Source organism: Danio rerio, chromosome 13, assembly GCF_052040795.2.
Source record: "Danio rerio strain M-AB ecotype USA chromosome 13, GRCz13ab, whole genome shotgun sequence".
Taxonomy (NCBI): Eukaryota; Metazoa; Chordata; class Actinopteri; order Cypriniformes; family Danionidae; genus Danio; species Danio rerio.
Window position 1 is genome coordinate 9,977,501 of NC_141033.1, and position 18,425 is coordinate 9,995,925.

Sequence of the window (18,425 nt, forward strand, 5' to 3'; positions counted from 1 at the left end):
GCAAAACAAACAGTCTTAAACTACATTTAGAATTCTATTCATTGATGTAAAGTTGGTTTTATATATGCATATTCGTTCATTTTACTGGACCCTATATTGTTCACCACACTAATTTCAATATTCCAGGGTTCGAAATTAACTTTTTTACTTGGTAGCACCGGTGCTCATTCATTCATTTTCTTGTTGGCTTAGTCCCTTTATTTATCCAGGGTCACCACAGCGGAATGAACCGCCAACTTATCCAGCAAGTTTCTTTTCAAGTTTTTTTTTTTAGTTTTAGCGGATGCCCTCCCAGCCGCAACCCATCGCTGGGAAACATCCACACACACATTCACACACACACTCATACACTACAGACAATTTAGCCTACCCAATTCACCTGTACCACATGCCTTAGGACTGTGGGGGAAACCGGAGCACCCGGAGGAAACCCATGGAACGCAGGGAGAACATGCAAACTCCACACAGAAACACTACTGAGCGAGGCTCGTTCAAACCTCGTTAACCGAGGCTCGAACCAGCGAGCTTCTTGCTGTGAGGCGACAGCACTTCCTACTGCGCCACTGCTTCGCCCAGCACCGGTGCTCCCAACTTTAAATATTTAGGAGCACCCACCATTCATTATTATCATTAAGGAAAATGTCAGAATGTGTGAATATAAAACCAACTTTACCTCAGTCTACCATTTTCACCAGTAAAGTAACACAGAATTTTACCTGATATTACTAAACGTCTTTAACTTCATAAGAATTATCTATTTCATCTACTTAATGTTTAGCTAGTATTTTAAATAAACAAATGTATTCAGAACTTTTGTTTATCCTTTTTAAAACACTCTTTGTTTTATCTTTATTTTTGTCACTCGAGTGAATGCCTCAGCCTCTACTGTAGCACCCATGCAGAATTTATTATCTGTGTATATGTTATTCTCACTTGAAAAATAGAAATTACTAAAGAAACATTATAAAGCTTATTTAAAATAACTTACAAGAGACAGTAACCAGGCGTTAGAGACCTAAAAAGAGATAAAGACATACTTTCAGCTTATTAAACTGGTTAAATAATTGAAACAAACAGACAGAGTGGCTTACTTTATCATTTTTCCCCGGTGTATTTTCCTCATTTTGAATAAGCGTCCGGGCCTCCTCTATTTCAGCCTGTACACAAGCATATTGGGTATTATTCAGTCACATGCAAACAATATAGAGCTGTGTTGTTGTGATGGAGCAGCCACACACCTGTGATAACAGTAAAGTGGGGTCGAGGATTTTTGACCAGAGACCCAGTCTGCTCAGAAAAGACTGCGAAATGAAGCAAGTATTATTTTAGTTCTGCACTGCACTCCTCTCGTCGTTTCATAAAGAAGACTAATATAAATCACTACGCGAGTTTACAACAACACACAGAGTCAAGGAAGTACCTGTCCATTGTTTTGCCAGTACTGTAAGTTGGGGTCCATTTTAGTTATTTAATAAGAGCTCTATACAAATTAATTAGTCATATTCTGGTTATTTAAGCTTGCTTGTGTAGGTCATGCAGGAGAGACATGCTTGAGCCTGAGATGCTTCCGTATGTCACGTGCTCACACATCATCCAATTACATTCCAGCATGATCAAGGCGAATAAATAAATACTGACAATACTTAAAGCTGGTGGTTCCCAGAACAAAATTATTATTCTATAAATTTCCGTATTTATGAATTTAAAGGATCGAACATAAAGCTGTGTTTTGTTAAAGTTTGAATGATTTCATAAATATTTATTTGGTTATCATCCTGTATTATGATCATCCCATATGATTTTCAGGGCATTACGTTTTGACGCCTCACAGTTTATTTGTTCCCTTTATTAACAAAGTTTTGTTTACTTTCAAATAGTCTGCTGTGGCACACGTGTATTTTTGTTGTGAAATCATTATTTTATTTTAAATTAAAAACAACAACAACAACAAACTGTTAAAATACTGAACCTCAATTTTTTAAAAAAGAAAGAAAAAAGTGTATTTAAAATGATACTGTGTAAATCTTCAAGCAAACTGGTCATTTAAAAATATGTCAGGCTTTGCAAATGTACAGATATAGTTTTCAGAGCTCTTTTAATATTATTTATTTGTATTATTAGGCTATTTTTCAGAAACAGCTTGTAAATGAGGTTGTACGTCAGCAGCACCTTTATGCAAAAGCAGAGCGCAGCTTTGACGCTCAAAGTGCTTTCACGCATTGCACTACACATTGGCAAGATGGCAGCCACCATCGGGAGACTTCTCGGGGCTTCTGTAAGTTTCATTTTGTAATGACGATAAATAAAGTGTTTTCTGGCAACAGTTTTAATGTTGACTAACTGTTGATGTGGCTTTCTTGGTAAATATGATTGTGTTAGGCTCAGAGGTTGTCGATTACTTGCAGACGCGTTTCACCGTGTTTAACCTTTATACAACATGCACTAAGCGATAAGTAGTTGCAAGAAATAAGAAACGCTATTGATTTTTTCCAATTTTTGTGTTATAACTAAGTTATTAAAATGGGTATCTTTTTAACCCAACTTGAAATGTAACTTAGGTAGTTAATTATAAATGTGTGACACCTGTACTAGGCACAAACATGGTTTAATTTAAGTAAAAATAGTAACCATGTTTTGGTGCATTGATGAGCATTTGTATTATCACAGTTAGGGTAGCTAAACTAGGCACGGCCCTTTGAACACAATATCTTTTATTTTAAGAAACATTTAAAATATTTTGTAGTAGTCAGGCTTAATGAATCATTGACTTCTGCTGTCTTTATTAGTTTCAGAAACACAGATATCATTACAATTTAAAACGACATATCTGCTGAAGATACTGTTAAATAAAAAGTAAATAAAAAAAGATTACACATCCCTTAGGAACGTTATTACAGAATTTTTAGCGGTTTTAAAACCTTGACTTTGCCAAACTATGGTACACCTTGAAAGCGGTTATTGTCCCATGCCTAAGCTAAACCATGGTGATTTTGTAGTTATCATGACACAGCAGGTGAATGGGTGAAACAAATGCTTACAGGTATCACAATTATGTAAATTGATTATATTTAGAAGTTGCTAACATTTCACAATCTAGCACAAAATCTGAGTGAAGGTGAAGTCTGTTCAAAGATCTTGTATTTATTCTCAATGTATTATTTTTTTAAATCGCTTTTTACCATTCTAAAATGATGAAAATACATAGGGATACAGCAAGGGATAAAAACTATTTTCACATATTCAATCACATATTGTGTATAATCATGCACATTATTTATGAACGCATTGCTCTGGAAAAACTTTAGACTATACATATGGCAAGGCAAACTTTATTTATAGAGTACAATTTTACACAACAACAGTTGATCCAAAGCGCTTTACAGTAATAAAAGTAAAATAAAGTATAAATTTGTATTACAAATATAAGAGAAACATAATATATATATAGAGTGGCACAGGTTTCCTCCGGTTGCTCCAGTTTCCCCCGCAGTCCAAAAACATTAACTATAGGTGAATTGGACAAACTAAATTGGCTGTAGTCTATGAGTGTGTGAATGCTAGAGTGTATGGGTGTTTGCCAGTACTGGGTTGCGGCTGGAAAGGCATCTGCTGCATAATCATATGCTGGAATAGTTCATGGTTCATTCTGCTGTGGCAACCTCTGAAATAGAGACTAAGCTGAAGGAAAAGGAAAGAATGTATAAACTAAAATACAGGTATAAAATAGCAAGCATGAATCACTCAAAGACTAGAGAGTACAAATAAGCCTTTAAATTTGAATTAAAGTTGTAGTTAAATCTTTTAAATTAGATTTTATTTTAATGAACTTAACCGTAAAGCTTGGTGTATTTAGAGTTGCTAATGTAGAAATTTATGGCCAGGATTATTATGTGCAGGACAAAATAAAAAATAAATAAAAATAGAATAAAAAAACTGTGAGAAAAAAACACCACAAAAGTCCCAAAAGCATAAAATTGACATGTACATGATTAAAAAAACAACAATGTCTTTTCTTAACTAAAACCATGTAGTTAACATTTTGTAGTAGTAAAATCAGTTAATTTTCATGAGGAAAAAACACTTAACAGCACTGTGTGTTTTACTTATTTAGTGGGCCTGTTTAGTTTGAGAGGGTAAGGGCATGCTGCTATCTGTTGAAACGTGATAACCAGCCCAAATAACGGCTCTTTCATTCATGTCCCTCCTTTTCACAACAGGCCAGAGGAGCTGCAGTTTGTGGATTGAAGACTTTGGTCCCTCGTAATGGAGCGTCTGTGATCAGGGCTCCACAACCCCTGGCTTGCATTGCTACACAAAAAGCTTGCTTCTCGATCAGTAAGTCTTGAATTTGGTGAGTTTTTTTTAGTCTTTTATTAAACACAGTATCATCACTAATCTATCATGGGTGTTTGTAACTACCAGGCGCTGCCAGATGTGCTCCAGCGGTCACTCAAGCGGCTCCTCACTTCAAGGGCACTGCTGTTATCAATGGAGAGTTCAAGGAGATCAGCCTTGGAGATTTCAAGGGCAAATACCTGGTCCTTTTCTTCTATCCACTCGATTTGTAAGTTCAAATAAAGTCTGCTTTAGTATTTGCTTTAGTTTTTTATATTATTGTTTGTATTTTGTATGTATTTAGTTTTTATATGTACCTTTATGTAGAACTGTATTTGTTGGTTGTTACAGTAGCCCCTTTCACACAGTGATACCGGTAAATATCCGGAAAATTTCCGGAACGACTTTACCGGTATATTCAAAAAACAGGCGAGGACGTTACGGAAATTTTCTGGAAAAAAGCATTCACACATCCATTCCAAAATACCGGTAAATTCTGACATCAATCACCACAAATGAGCTTTAAACGGCTGCGCTTGTATTTGTAAACATTTGACTAAATTACAAACTCTGTGGATGATCAATATTGTGAACAACTTTCTCAGGATCACTTTCGCATGTCGAGATGTTCATAATATGTGCGTGTGCAGGCGCTCACAGGCTGTTTCACAGGCACACGAACGTAAACAAACAACGGCTTATCATAAGGATCTCATCAATGATTATTTACACAGTTGGCATTAAGAAGAACATATAAACGTGACCTGACTATCTTCTAGCAGCTAAATGTGTCTGGAAAAATATTCAAAGGCTTTAATTCTCACAAACCGCGCGGACGTAAATGCGTCTGACTGTTGTGATTGGCTTAAGCAGACGTTTCATGTCAGCACGTTCTAGACGTGCACGCGCTTATTACGGCAATCTTCCATCTGCATTCACACAGCGCAGCATTCCGGCAAATTGCCTGTAATGTTACAACTTCTCTTTCCGGAAAATAGCCAGAACGAATTTACCGGTATTTTCAAAAAGGACCTGTTCACACATACAACCTTTGGTCTGTATGTGTGAAAGGGGCTAGTGTGTATAGCAGGGTGTCCGCAGAGTTTTTATTGCGAAGAGATGTTTCTTTCACAACAGCTGTTAGACATTTTACAGCAAATTCTCTTAATTAAGAAAAAAAAACTAAAACCAATTACACAATTCCTTATGATAATAGCAGCAAAATATCCCTTCCTTTAACACACCTGCCTGGAAGTTTCTAGTATACCTAGATAGAGCTTGATTAGCTGGTTCAGGTGTGTTTAATTGGGGCTGGAACTAAAATATGCGGGACACCGGCCCTCCAAGACAGAAGCTGCGTCCCAAATGGCACACTATGCACTCATGCACTATGTACTTATGCACTTTCACACTCTACAGGATAGTACATGTATGTAGTGTCGTCCCAAATGGCACACTAATGGTTTTTTTACTAGGCACAAATTCAAACCGTTTCTCTAATGACGTTTGCCAAATAAGTGAAATAAATGACCGAATTATTAAATAATACCTGCCGTGAGTATTGCCGCATTCACCATCAGGAGGCGCTATAATCCCTCTCGTAGGAGAATTTTGCTTCCACCATCCAAAATAAATAAAGTAATCCAACATGTGCGTCCGATAGCTTCACCCCTTCCGCTACGCAAGCAAACCTGCGGCCGTTGAGTGCGTGAAGTGTCCATCATACCACACTTCATTTTAGCGGCTGAATGAGTGCATCATCCGGGTAATTAAAGTGCACTTATTTTTTTTAGGGTTTTCAGTGTGAACACACTACTTACACTTTTTATACTACAAAATGGCGTAGAATAGTGCATAAGTATGTGATTTGGGACGCAGCTTGCGTTTGGACGTTTCTTTGGGAGAAACTATTACCACTTCATTACCTGCGACTCGTTTGTGTTCTGAACACATGTGCTTGGTCGTCTACTATATCAAGCTGTTTAGACTTTTAAAAACACTGTTGTAATACATTGAGCCACTGAGCATTGTTCTTATGACGTTTTAAACAGGAGGAAAGCGCAAATTACTCTCAAATACTTCAAATATAGTCTGCGTTAGTAAATGCAAGGCTCTTTATGAAATCCAGGCATAACACTGTATGACAACGTTTCAGATGACTGTTCTAGAGCCTACAGCTAATCAGTCTGTCAGATTCTGGAGTGCTTTACAAGTCTAAAGAACATTATAAATTATCTTAAATAAAACAAATACATTTATAGAGATTGTATATAAGTATTTAATTTCTCTCACCTGGGAATTAAGGCCACTTGAATGGTTTGTGAGCACAATGAAGTGCACACAGCATGCCATATCAAAAAGGCAGTTGACTGTGTAAAGCCACATAAAACAAACAAAAAAAAATGCATTATATTGTTATTATACAACTATTTTGCTATTTTACCATCATTTAAACTCACCCATGTGTGGTTCTAAACGTTTGTTAAAAAAATAAATATATTTAAAGAAAAAACAAATCTGTAACCATTGACATCCATAGTAGGAAAATCAAACACTATAGAAGTCAATGGTTACCAGTTTTCAGCTTTCTTCAAAATATCTTTTTGTTCAACCGAAGAAAAGTGAAGGGAGAATAAATAACTGCAAGTTTTCGGACCTCAGGCTGGAAGATGCAAGATTTAAAGACTTGCCTATGCCTGTAGTTGCCAACAGCTGCGAGGCTTATAGCCATGTCTGCAAGAAGACGATTATACTGGTGCTATATTAGCTCATATCAACTGTCTACTATATCAAAGTGTTTAGACTTTTAAAAACACTGTTGTAATGCATTGAGCCACTGAGCATTGTTCTCATGACATTTTTTTAACAGGAGGAAAGCGCAAATTACTCTCCAATACTTCAAATATAGTCTGCGTTAGTAAATGCAAGGCTATTTAGGACATCCAGGCATAACACTGTATGACAACGTTTCAGATGACTGTTCTAGAGCCTACAGCTAATCAATCTGTCAGATTCTGGAGTGCATTACAAGTCTAAAGAACATTATAAATGATCTTAAATAAAACAAATACATTTATAGAGATGGTATATAAGTATATAATTTCTCTCACCTGCGAATTAAGGCCACTTGAATGGTTTGTGAGCACAATGAAGTGCACACAGCATGCCATATCATCTGATAATTTTAGGATATAATTCCAAAAGGCAGCTGACTGTGTAAAGCCACATAAAGCAAAACAAAAAAAATTATGCATTATATTGTTGTTATTATACAACTATTTTGCTATTTTACCATCATTTAAACTCACCCTTGTGTGGTTCTAAATGTTTGTTGAAAAAAAATTTATATATATATATATAAAAAAAAAAAGAAAATCTGTCATCTGACATCTTGCAGCTGGACGGGCATCCGCTGCGTGAAACATGTGCTGGATAAGTTGGCGGTTCATTCCGCTGTGGCGACCCCAGATTAATAAAGGGACTAAGCTGAAAAGAAAAAGAATGAATGAATGAACCATTGACATCCATAGTAGGAAAAACAAACACTATAGAAGTCAATGGTTACCAGTTTTCAGCTGTCTTCAAAATATCTTTTTGTTCAACAGAAGAAAAGTGAAGGGAGAATAAATGATTACAGCATTTTCATTTTTTGGGTCAACTATTCTTTAAAGTTACTTATTGTTTAAATTTCTTCTTATCTGCCCACCTGGCAGCACATTTGTATGCCCCACAGAGATTGTCGCCTTCAGTGACAAAGCCAACGAGTTTCACGATGTAAACTGTGCAGTAGTTGGTGTGTCTGTGGACTCTCACTTCACCCACCTGGCCTGGACCAACACCCCGAGAAAGGTTTTACTTCTTCACTTTTGCAAATACTATCCACACACTGCCATAAAAGCAGTCCAAACAGTGCACATGACTGAAGTTGCACACATTTTGGTTTACACATTGGAAACATTCTGGATTCTCTTAAGTAGGATCAACGGATTGAGGAAACTAGCAACAGAATTGCCCAATTCCTGCCAACCGTTAAGCTTATAAACTAAACTCTGCTTTTCCTGTAGAGTGGAGGATTGGGGAAAATCCACATTCCCCTGTTGGCTGATCTCACCAAACAAGTGTCCAGAGATTATGGAGTCCTGTTGGAGGGTCCTGGAATTGCTTTAAGGTAAATAAGTATTTGATTTAGCCTACTTGTTTTACAGCGAGTGGTTTGCTCTTCAGTTCATCCTTCACTAAACGATGCTTCACATTGTAGGGGTCTTTTTATTATTGATCCGAACGGAATAGTTCGCCATATGAGTGTAAACGACCTGCCGGTCGGTCGCTCTGTTGAGGAAACTCTCCGTCTGGTCAAGGCCTTCCAGTTTGTGGAAACCCACGGTGAAGTCTGTCCTGCCAGCTGGACCCCAAAGTCACCCACGGTACAGTTTTACTGATTCAGCATTGTTTGATTAGTGCATGAAAGACTTCCAAAAGTTGAGATACCTCAGCTTCTTAAACCAGCTAGACTGCTAACGCCTGTTTCACACCGCAAGCGTCAGCGGCGTGTGAGTGGAGCGTGTGTTTTCGGCGTCCATGTTAACAGATTAGAGCTTTCATACCGCACGCAGTAGCAGCGCGTCAGAGCGAGGCGTGAGCGTCGCCGAAGCAGCAGTGCAGCGATAGTTTCGGCACTGGGTCTGATTTTGACGCGCTGCTCACGCTCAATTAAAGTGACAGTGCATTGATAATGACCAAAACACATTGAATGACAGTAAAAAGTAGCAATTTTACCCAATAAATGCGTTAATAATGTCAAATGGTTTATATATAGTCATTCAAATTAACTTAAAATGATTAAAAATGGCAACAAACATTTATTTAGGGCTGAACTACTAAACCAAATGTATTTACATACTCATGTATGTAACAATTTTAGTATCAGTTTTGCTTAAGTTGCACACTAGTGTTGTAGGAGAGGGGAAATAGAATATTTACGGGATTTGTAGTCCATAGCGAAGTGTATTGTGGGTAGTGTAGTTCGACACGCATGCTGGATGATGTGAGCTCGCTGTGTTCTGTGCAGCTGAGCAGAGGAAGAAAGTTTTACTCGGCTTTGTTTTATGTTCACTCGAGTTATTCCTACCGGGAGCTGTTTGCACTGTGAATCTGACAACACGAAAATAAGTAAAAGAATGGCATGCATTAATTGCTTTTGTCCGTCTCATCCTCTGCACGAGCATGAATTAACGAGCTGTAATTCTGCCACTGGACATCACTGAAGCGGAGAAAGTAACACTAGTTTGATCATGTATAAATATCATTATAACTATATTGTATAAATATTATTATAACTAGGTCTACAGCAACCTGACTATCAAAAAACAAATGACATGATATCACAGGCGATTGTCTTCTGACTGTAGACACTTCTCATATAAGTTAGCTTGAGAAGCATACAGTACTATTTGATCTATAAAATTTGTTAAATAAACATTTGCAGTTTAAAGAAACAGCATAGGAGGGGCCTTGGTGCAGATGAAAAGTTGAAAAAGTGTATTTGTATATAGAGAGACATAGGTAACTAGATAGAATAGAAAGAGATAGGTTAATCTCTGCAGCAGCTGCCGAAGAGCTGAAAAGGCAAACGCCTGTGTGCTGCTACTGCTCGACATACGCGCTGCGCACGCTCTGCTCACGCGCCGCTGACGCTTGCGGTGTGAAACAGGTGTAACACATCAAATCTTTTAATGAAAGTTTATGTGGTTATTAAAGTTTTAATGGATGACTTAAATGAACAATGTGTAAGACAGGGGGGCCAATAATTCAGGGGCTTTAATAATTCTGACTTCAACTGTGGGTCTTAAATCATTTTAAAACAAGTCTTCATTTTCCTTTGTTCATGCATTGCTTCTGAATCTAGCCCAAACCCATACAATCACCAGCAATCCATCTCAAAAAAACTTTGATAAATAATTAAAAATGACCTTTTTACGTTTATAGTTTTTAAATTATTTTCCATACAATAGCATTTGTTTAAAAGTGCTCCATTTATTTACTGTTGGGAACACCGACTAGACATATTAGCCGCTTTTCCACTATCGTGCTGAATCGTTCTTCAAACAGAACTGTTCCATTCCGTGCCAAACCGGGCCAGACAGCACGGATACGGTTTCATTTTCCACTGTCGTGCTGCGACAAAGCTCTTTAAAACATTACACAAAACGCATCAGTAGTTGCCTTGGTAACGCAATGTAAACGGCTCCCTTTGTTCAACTAAAGTTAAATAAGAGCCGAAACTATTTATTTATTTTTTTCATAAAAGCAAAAGCAACCATGTGACTAAACACTGTTATGCCGCTCTATGAAATAGGGGTGCTAAATGTGCACCCTTATTTATTTATATGTTGCTCAGCTCTGGCTAAATTTTATTTGGAGGGAAAATTACCAAAATGTAACGTGATGATTAAAAATAATTGGAGGGGAAATAAATAATATTTAAAATCTCTGAACACAACAGAAAAATAAACAATGATAAGACAACAAAAATAGTGCATTTGTATTATAGTGGCAGAAATATAATTTTGTACAGGCCTTGTCAAAGGTGAGCGGGCACTTTAACTAATAAAAACACAGCACATAAATTATTTAATTTTTAACAATTAATTAAATTACACTGCGTTTTTATATCAAAAGTTGATAATGATATAAAATATACTACATTTTGATGGTAAAATGAAACCAATTAAGCGATGGCTGTTATTTGTTTTAGTATTCAAACATTAAATAACGAATGCAGCAAGTGAAAAAAGACGAATATGAAACAACACATATATTGCAGGATTTAAAGCATTTAAAGCACTATTATATTTAGCAAAATGCTGCTCTATTATCTTTTTATTTTGATCATTTTATTTTTATTATAATAATTATTTTTGTGTTCATATTAACTAACAAGCTGTAGGCGAATTATTGCTAGACGTTTTAGAAAATATTTGCGTAGCTATATAAAGATCACCACAAAAAAACTAAAACACAGAAACATGTTACATGCCTCATAAATGTCATATAACTTATGTATAACTGAATCATATAATTATCTAGAGCTGAAATGATGAAAATTGCTCATTTTATTTTTTATAAAACATTTGTCAAAACGTATTGATATTTTTTGAGTAAAAGCAATACTGACATTTAAGAATCCATATTTATTTAATTCATTCATTCTTTTGACTTGTTTATTAGTGCATATGCTATAATATAAATCATACAACAGTACCTTGGACAGTTACAGTGCCGCTCCGTAAAGCTGTCAAGCAAAGTCTTTTGGACGGCCGACATTACAACACGACGTCCTTCAGGTGGTCTCGCCGGTATTAACAAGCTGTCCTGGCTTTGAATTAAAAAGTGCAATTATTTCCTCGTTGTTAAAAGAGTCTGCAAGTTCGTGTTCCATGGATATATATATCGTGATGTTGTTGTGGAATTTGGACATCGACGATGCTAAGCGTGACTTTATTCGCTTTATTCGATGCGCAGCAGGAAAAAAAGTGAGCAGCGCAAGTCGCTGGCATGTTTCTCCCAGATCAGAGCGAGTTTTGTGCTGTGAAATACAGCGCTGCGTGCAATAAACTCACATTCAGCAGGCGAAGTAGGTCTGTATTCAAGTCAATAAAATAATAACGTTAATGAATAAAATATCTTCGTAAGAATGTGATGAGTTATTCACTTCTCTGCCAGAGACTGCTCTATGCTCTCATCCCATACGATCCCATACGAACCACTAACATCATTAATTTAGGAAATCATCCACCCTTTTCAAACTGTATCGTTTAGACCTGGATCGTTATTTTATATTAAATGTACTGTAGTTTATTGAGGATGTCTGATGACTAGCGCGCTTCTGCTGAGCCAGCTGTGGTAGCTTAGCAACCGAGTCGCGACGTCAACACACAGAACCTGTCAGCACAGTTCAGCACGGTTGTCTAACCGTGCCGAGAATTCCGGGCTGAGAACGGTTTGTAATCGTGCCGCGCCGTTCCAGGCTCAGTGGAGAAACAACCGTAACCGTACCGAAGTGTTCTTAGAACGGTTTGGCACGATAGTGGAAAAGCAGCTATTGTTTTGCATAGATTTAGGTTATCGTTTTTCAAACTTTTAAAACATTTGTTAATTTTAAAGAAAGTATGTTGGAAAAAAAGTGTGCATACAAGTAAAGCTTGCTTGTTTTTACACAATATTTAAAATGTTTTGCTAAGAAATATCTAAAATATAATAAAATGTATTATTAATTTTTTATTGTATTATTAAATGTATTAAATGATTATTTTTTTGATAGGGCAAATCTTCATCTGGGCCATTTGAAAAATACCTTAGCGTTTAGCCCCTTATGAGGCTAAAATTTCATTCATAATGGTCCTGAAAATGTCTTAAAGTCTTAAATTTAACTTGGTGAAACCTGCAGCAACCCTGTTAAGACTACTGATAATCAAATGAGTTTTTTGTAATATTGATGAAAACGTGGATTATTTGTCAGAGTTATTGTACAAGATTTAAATGTAAGACTTTTGATTTAGGAATTCCTCCTTGTTTTTCTTTTTGTTTGCAATTTATTTGCATGTATTATAAAAAATAAAGCTCCACAAATGAGCATACACACTTTAGCAAATCATAAGATTTTACACATTTGGCATTTCTACTCAGGATGGAATATTTTGTAGATGGAAACAGCAATTGTAACAATGCAAACTTGATCAGAATAAGTCGTGTTTTATTAGCTAGAAACCTTCTGTTGTCATGGCTCTATATAATGTTGTTATTTTTATTGTGGATTTATGTATTTTTGTGTTTGTTTTAGATTAAACCCACTCCAGATGGCTCTAAGGAATACTTCGAAAAGGTCAACTGAAACCACAAAAAATACCAGTACTGAAAGATCACACAGATCTTAGCACGTAACTGAAACAAGTCCATAATCTACATCCAAAATCAAGCTAATTATTTATGGACATCCTGTATTAGTTTGTTGGCAGTTGATAGGGAACGGGATCTGTTGTGATTTATGTATTTGTTAAGCTGTTCAAATAAAGTCAGAAATGCACTGTTGAATTTGTCACTTTGCCAGAGTAGATGCTTTCATTCCAGCGTTTGGCTTTCAGACACTAGCTATTGAATATTTGACATTTTAATGACAGATTGTGGTGTTCAAATTTGGATCAAAATTACAGAGGAACTGTTTGTAACTTAATAAAGCAATATCTGTAGGACTAGAGCAAAGAATTCTGATTTGCATTTTGAATATAGCTGTTCAGACTGAATGTGTGCACAAACTACTAACTTACTTGAGAGATTTCAGACTAAGAATGTGCAATATTCATTCTATTATGATAATACTGTTTTAATAATGAGGTGGGGGAAAAGGAACAAAAACAGTAGCAGAATAAAATGATCCAAATTTCTGTTATTAAAGCAAAATATATCTCTGTAAAAAGGTTTTGAAATTTGGTTATATCATATATACCATCTTATGAGTTATGTTTTTGACAAAATATTATATTTTTCTGATTTACTAATGAAAATAATTTCAAACAAAGCCAGGACCCATTTCAAAAAGAAGATTTAATCAATTTTTGAGCTTTGAGTTGCCTTAAAGATGGGGAAACTTGACAGAGTCTAAACAGAGTGAAACTCTGAGCAGGTTGAGTTAAACTTGTTTGACATTTTGGGTTGATGCTACTGTAAATTTGCATAGTAATTGACACAGAATCATCTGACTTTCAATTTGAGATTAAATATATATATATATATATATATATATATATATATATATATATATATATATATTAATATATTATTACAAAACTGGCAGATAGTTTTTCTTTTGCCCCAATGAAACTAAATATCTAAAAATTTCTTTAGAAACAAATATTCTCTATTTAAGATTTTAATATTTGTACTTCGAATGCGATAAACTTAGTACTAAATGCATTTTTGCAGTGCACATGACTGAAGTATTCAAACATCACCTGTGCTTTAAAATGGGAGAGGAGACTAAAAGAAACTGGATTTAGCGAAAAAAACAAAAAACAAAACAAAACACCTAACACAGGTTAGAGTCACAGAAAGTTACGGGGGTAACTGTGTAAGTTTCTCTTGTTTTTGAAATGGCTTGACTTGCTTTCTCGAATTTTACACTTTCCATTCTGAAACAAAAAAAAACTAACTAATTTTTGGGAAGGGTATAAACAGAGGTTGGAGCCAGCTCCAAATGGGTGGGACTTGAACTCCAAGTGTGCTGTTTAAAACTAGTTTTTATCTATTTAATGTCTTGAACATGACAAAGTCCATTATTGTGCTTTATGAATGTCTACACGATTGGTCTTAAACTCAATTCCTGGAGGGCCGCAGCTCTGAATAGTTTAGCTCCAACCACCTCCAACTCATACCTGCTTAATAGTCTATAGTAGTTTCAAACACCTTGATTAGATGGATCAGCTGTTTTTGATTAGTGTCGGAGCAAAACTTTGCAGAGCAGCGGCCCTCCAGGAACCGAGTTTGATACCTATGGTCTACACCTACCCCAACCCTAAACCCAACTTCACATTGACTACATTTACATGAGCATCTGTAATCAAATTATTTGCATTAATCTGAAAAGACAATCATATGATTAAGATCATGCACTCAACGGATGTTGCTTTGCTCAAGTTGGGGAAGGGACAGAGCTTTCGGGTGCTGATGTTTGATTGATTTTATTTTGGTTTGTGAAAGCAAAATTCTCCAGTGATTATACCGCCTCCTGATGCTGAATGTGGTTATACTCATGGCAGGTATTATTTGGTAGTATGGTCATTTATTTCACTAATTTGGCAATCGTCAAATGTCATCTGGGAAACAGGTTGAATTTCCGCTTAGACCAAAAATCCCATCAGTGTTCCGTTTGGGACGACACTAAATTCATAAGACTATGCTGTTGAGTGTGAGTGCATAGTGTGCCATTTGGGTTGCAGCTCAGCATTTGCTTTGTTTCAAACAATTCTCCACTTTGAATGAATCATTGAGTGAATGATTCAAATGAATCACTCATTAAGACAGGGCTGTGCCACCACCTGCTATCGGTTGTAATATCATTAGAGATGCTCAGATCGATTGGCCAGAGATCAGTAGATGATCACATTTCACAACTCGACCGGTACTCGTAGATCTGGCCGATCTTATGAACCAATCGCCAGTGTTTGTTTACGAGTTTACAAGCAGAGAAAGATGCATGTGCGCACCCGGGTTATGCATCAGCAGCGCTACAACACATGAGCAACATTTCCAAATTGCATTGTTAATCATATTTCTTACCATTTCTGTTTTATAAATTTTTTTTTGTAAAACTGCATCTGACCATTACATGTGCAGTGCATCCGGAAAGTATTCATAGAGCTTCACTTTTTCTGTATTTCTTTTTGTTACAGCCTGATTTCAAAATGGATAAAATTAATTTATTTCCCTAAAATTCTACACACAATACCCCATAATGACAATGTGAAAAAAGCTTTTTGAAATTGTTGCAAATTTATTCAACAAAAATCCTTAAAAATCACCTGTACTTAAGTATTCACAGCATTTGCTTAATACTTTGTTGATGCACCTTTGGCAGCAATTACAGCCTCAAGTCTTTTTGAATATGATGCCACAAGCTTGGCACACCTGTCTTTGGGAATTTTTGCCCATTCCTCTTTGCAGTACCTCTTAAGCTCTATCAGGTTGGATGGAAAGTGACTGTGTACAGCCATTTTCAGATCTCTCCAGAGGTATTCAATAGGATTTAGGGTCTGGGCTCTGGTTGGGACACTCAAGGACATTCACAGAGTTGTGTTGTGTGCTTTGGGTTATTGTCCTGCAGGAAGACAATCTGTCGCCCCAGTCTGGGGTCAAGAGTACTCTGAAGCAGGCTTTTATTCAGGATGTCTCTGTACATTGCTGCATTCATCTTTCCCTCTATCCTGACTAGTCTTCCAGTTCCTGCTTCTGAAAAACATCCCCACAGCATGATGCTGCCACCACCATGCTTCACTATAGTGATAGTTTTAGCCTGGTGAAGAGCAGTGCCTGGTTTTCTTTAAACATAACACATGGCATTCACTCCAAAGAATACAACTTTAGTTTCATCAGACGAGAGAATTTAGTTTCTTATGGTCTGAGAGTCCTTCAGATGCCTTTTGGCAAATTCCAAGTGGGAAGTGGCTCCCGTCAGCAGAGATTTATCTGTAACCTTCCCCAGCCTTGTGCCTAGAGACAATCCTGTCACGGAGGTCTACAGACAATTCCTTTGTCTTCATGCTTGGTTTTTGCTTTGACATGCACTGTCAAACCTGGGACCTTATTGACCTTATTCTAAAATGCAGAAGTGCGCCTGTTTTCGCGATTGTCTTTGAACTTCCGTTTCAGTCGCCTATGGGAGAAATGACAAGGAATAATAAACGGCAAAAAACAGTCAAACTACTTGCTCTACCAACAAATGTTTGCATGACTATACAGACCAAGTAGAATAATATAACAAGGAAATATCAGTTTGCAACATCAAACAGCAAAACGAGCAGTTTTTAATGTCTAAAAATAAATGGAAGTGAATGAGACCGGAAGTCTCGTGCCAAAAAGGTTCAAATGGCAGCGCCCGCTCGATCAACTGAAATGACTACAGATTAACTTCAATTAAGCTGCTAAAGAATGTAGAATCTCAAGAATGATCAGTGGAAACAGAATGTACCTGAGCTCAATCTGAAGCTTCATGGCAAAGGCTGTGAATACGGACGGGTGTTTTTTTTTTTTTTTAATTTGCAACAATTTAAAAAAAAAATCTTTTTTCACATTGTCGTTATGGGGTATTGTGTGTAGAATTTTGAGGAAATAAACAAATTTAATCCATTTTGGAATAAAGTGGAAAAAGTAAAGCAAGCAATGGCAAAGTTATATAACGCATGAAACACCCTAAATATCATATTTATCCATGATAACACAATCTGCACAAGTCGAATATTTGTTATAGAAAGAAATCAAGAATGTTGATCATAGAATGTGGTAAATCTGGTACATCCCCGACTCTTTAACGACTCTTTTCTGCCATCTTATAATGGATGTTGACAAACACACTATGTTGAAGACATATGAAGCAGCCATCCCACCATTAGTTTATTCTATTGAAAAGTGCAATCAGTTTTACATACTGAGAGTGTGTGATTCTTGTCGTTCCCATTCAATGACTCTGCTCCGACTCTGCTCTCCTCCAGCAGAAATCTTTAATTACAACAACTGTTCCTTCATATATAAACCATGCCTACATAACCTCAAAAACAATGTTTATTTCTTTTTTCTCCTTTACAGCAAGTTAATATTGTGTTTAAAATGTCTCTTCAGACTTCACATGGAACATGACATGAAGAACCAGAAATCAATTGTTTTTTTAAATTGGGAGGAATGAGGTTTAGAAAAAGGCTTTGCCACTTCTCAAACGTTTTTTTTTTTTAGTTACATACTGTATTTACACAATGGAACATAAGAAAAATAAGAACAACAGCTTGGTCTAAGTGTGTCTGCACTTAGCAACCATGAAAAACATCGAGCAAAGTGTACAAGAACTTCACTTTGTACAGTATGTCTGCAGAGATTTAGCATGTGTGCCTAAATTGTGTCTTGACATTCACAATTTTGGTTCAGATCATGGATACAAAAATAAGCATGAGAGAATCGGCCGTCCAAGACAACGAATAGCCTTTCAACTCTTTAAAAAAAAAAAAAACCTGAAACAAATCATAATAAAAAAAGCTGATGACTATCTCCTCTATGAGCAGCACAAAGTCAACAAAGCACTTATTTTTGAGACCGTCCTACAAGATGCAAATGAACAAGGGTAGTGATGGGGGTCACCTAAAAAAAACCCAAGTGGAACTCTTATTAAAAACAAACAAACAGAATCTGATCATATGATTTGGTGAATAATCCATGCAATATCAGGCAAGATGTAACCAAATGTGCCACCCCAACCTTCAAATAAAGTAACAAACAAACCTTAAACCTTAGACTGTCCATAAAAGAAAGAAAAGACACCCTTTAATAAATCT

General features: G+C 36.4%; 2 protein-coding genes across 3 annotated transcripts in view; one reads left to right on the top strand and one right to left on the bottom strand.

Annotated features, from left to right (window-relative positions):
- The window catches only part of sfxn4 (sideroflexin 4), a 10,957-nt gene extending 9,394 nt beyond the window's left edge, over positions 1-1,563 (bottom strand). Inside the window, 4 exon segments of the mRNA NM_001076662.1 lie at positions 989-1,015; positions 1,092-1,157; positions 1,239-1,301; positions 1,421-1,563. Of these exon segments, the coding sequence (NP_001070130.1) occupies positions 989-1,015; positions 1,092-1,157; positions 1,239-1,301; positions 1,421-1,459 (195 nt within the window). The 5' untranslated portion in view covers positions 1,460-1,563.
- Positions 1,564-2,175: 612 nt separating this feature from the next.
- prdx3 (peroxiredoxin 3) lies at positions 2,176-13,590 on the top strand. Of its 2 annotated transcripts, none has more exon segments than NM_001013460.3 (7): positions 2,176-2,275; positions 4,218-4,335; positions 4,423-4,564; positions 8,049-8,184; positions 8,400-8,503; positions 8,594-8,759; positions 13,175-13,590. In NM_001013460.3, coding segments are annotated over 7 exon segments (753 nt in total). In that variant the 5' UTR covers positions 2,176-2,239; the 3' UTR covers positions 13,226-13,590.
- The last annotated feature ends 4,835 nt before the right edge of the window (positions 13,591-18,425 follow it).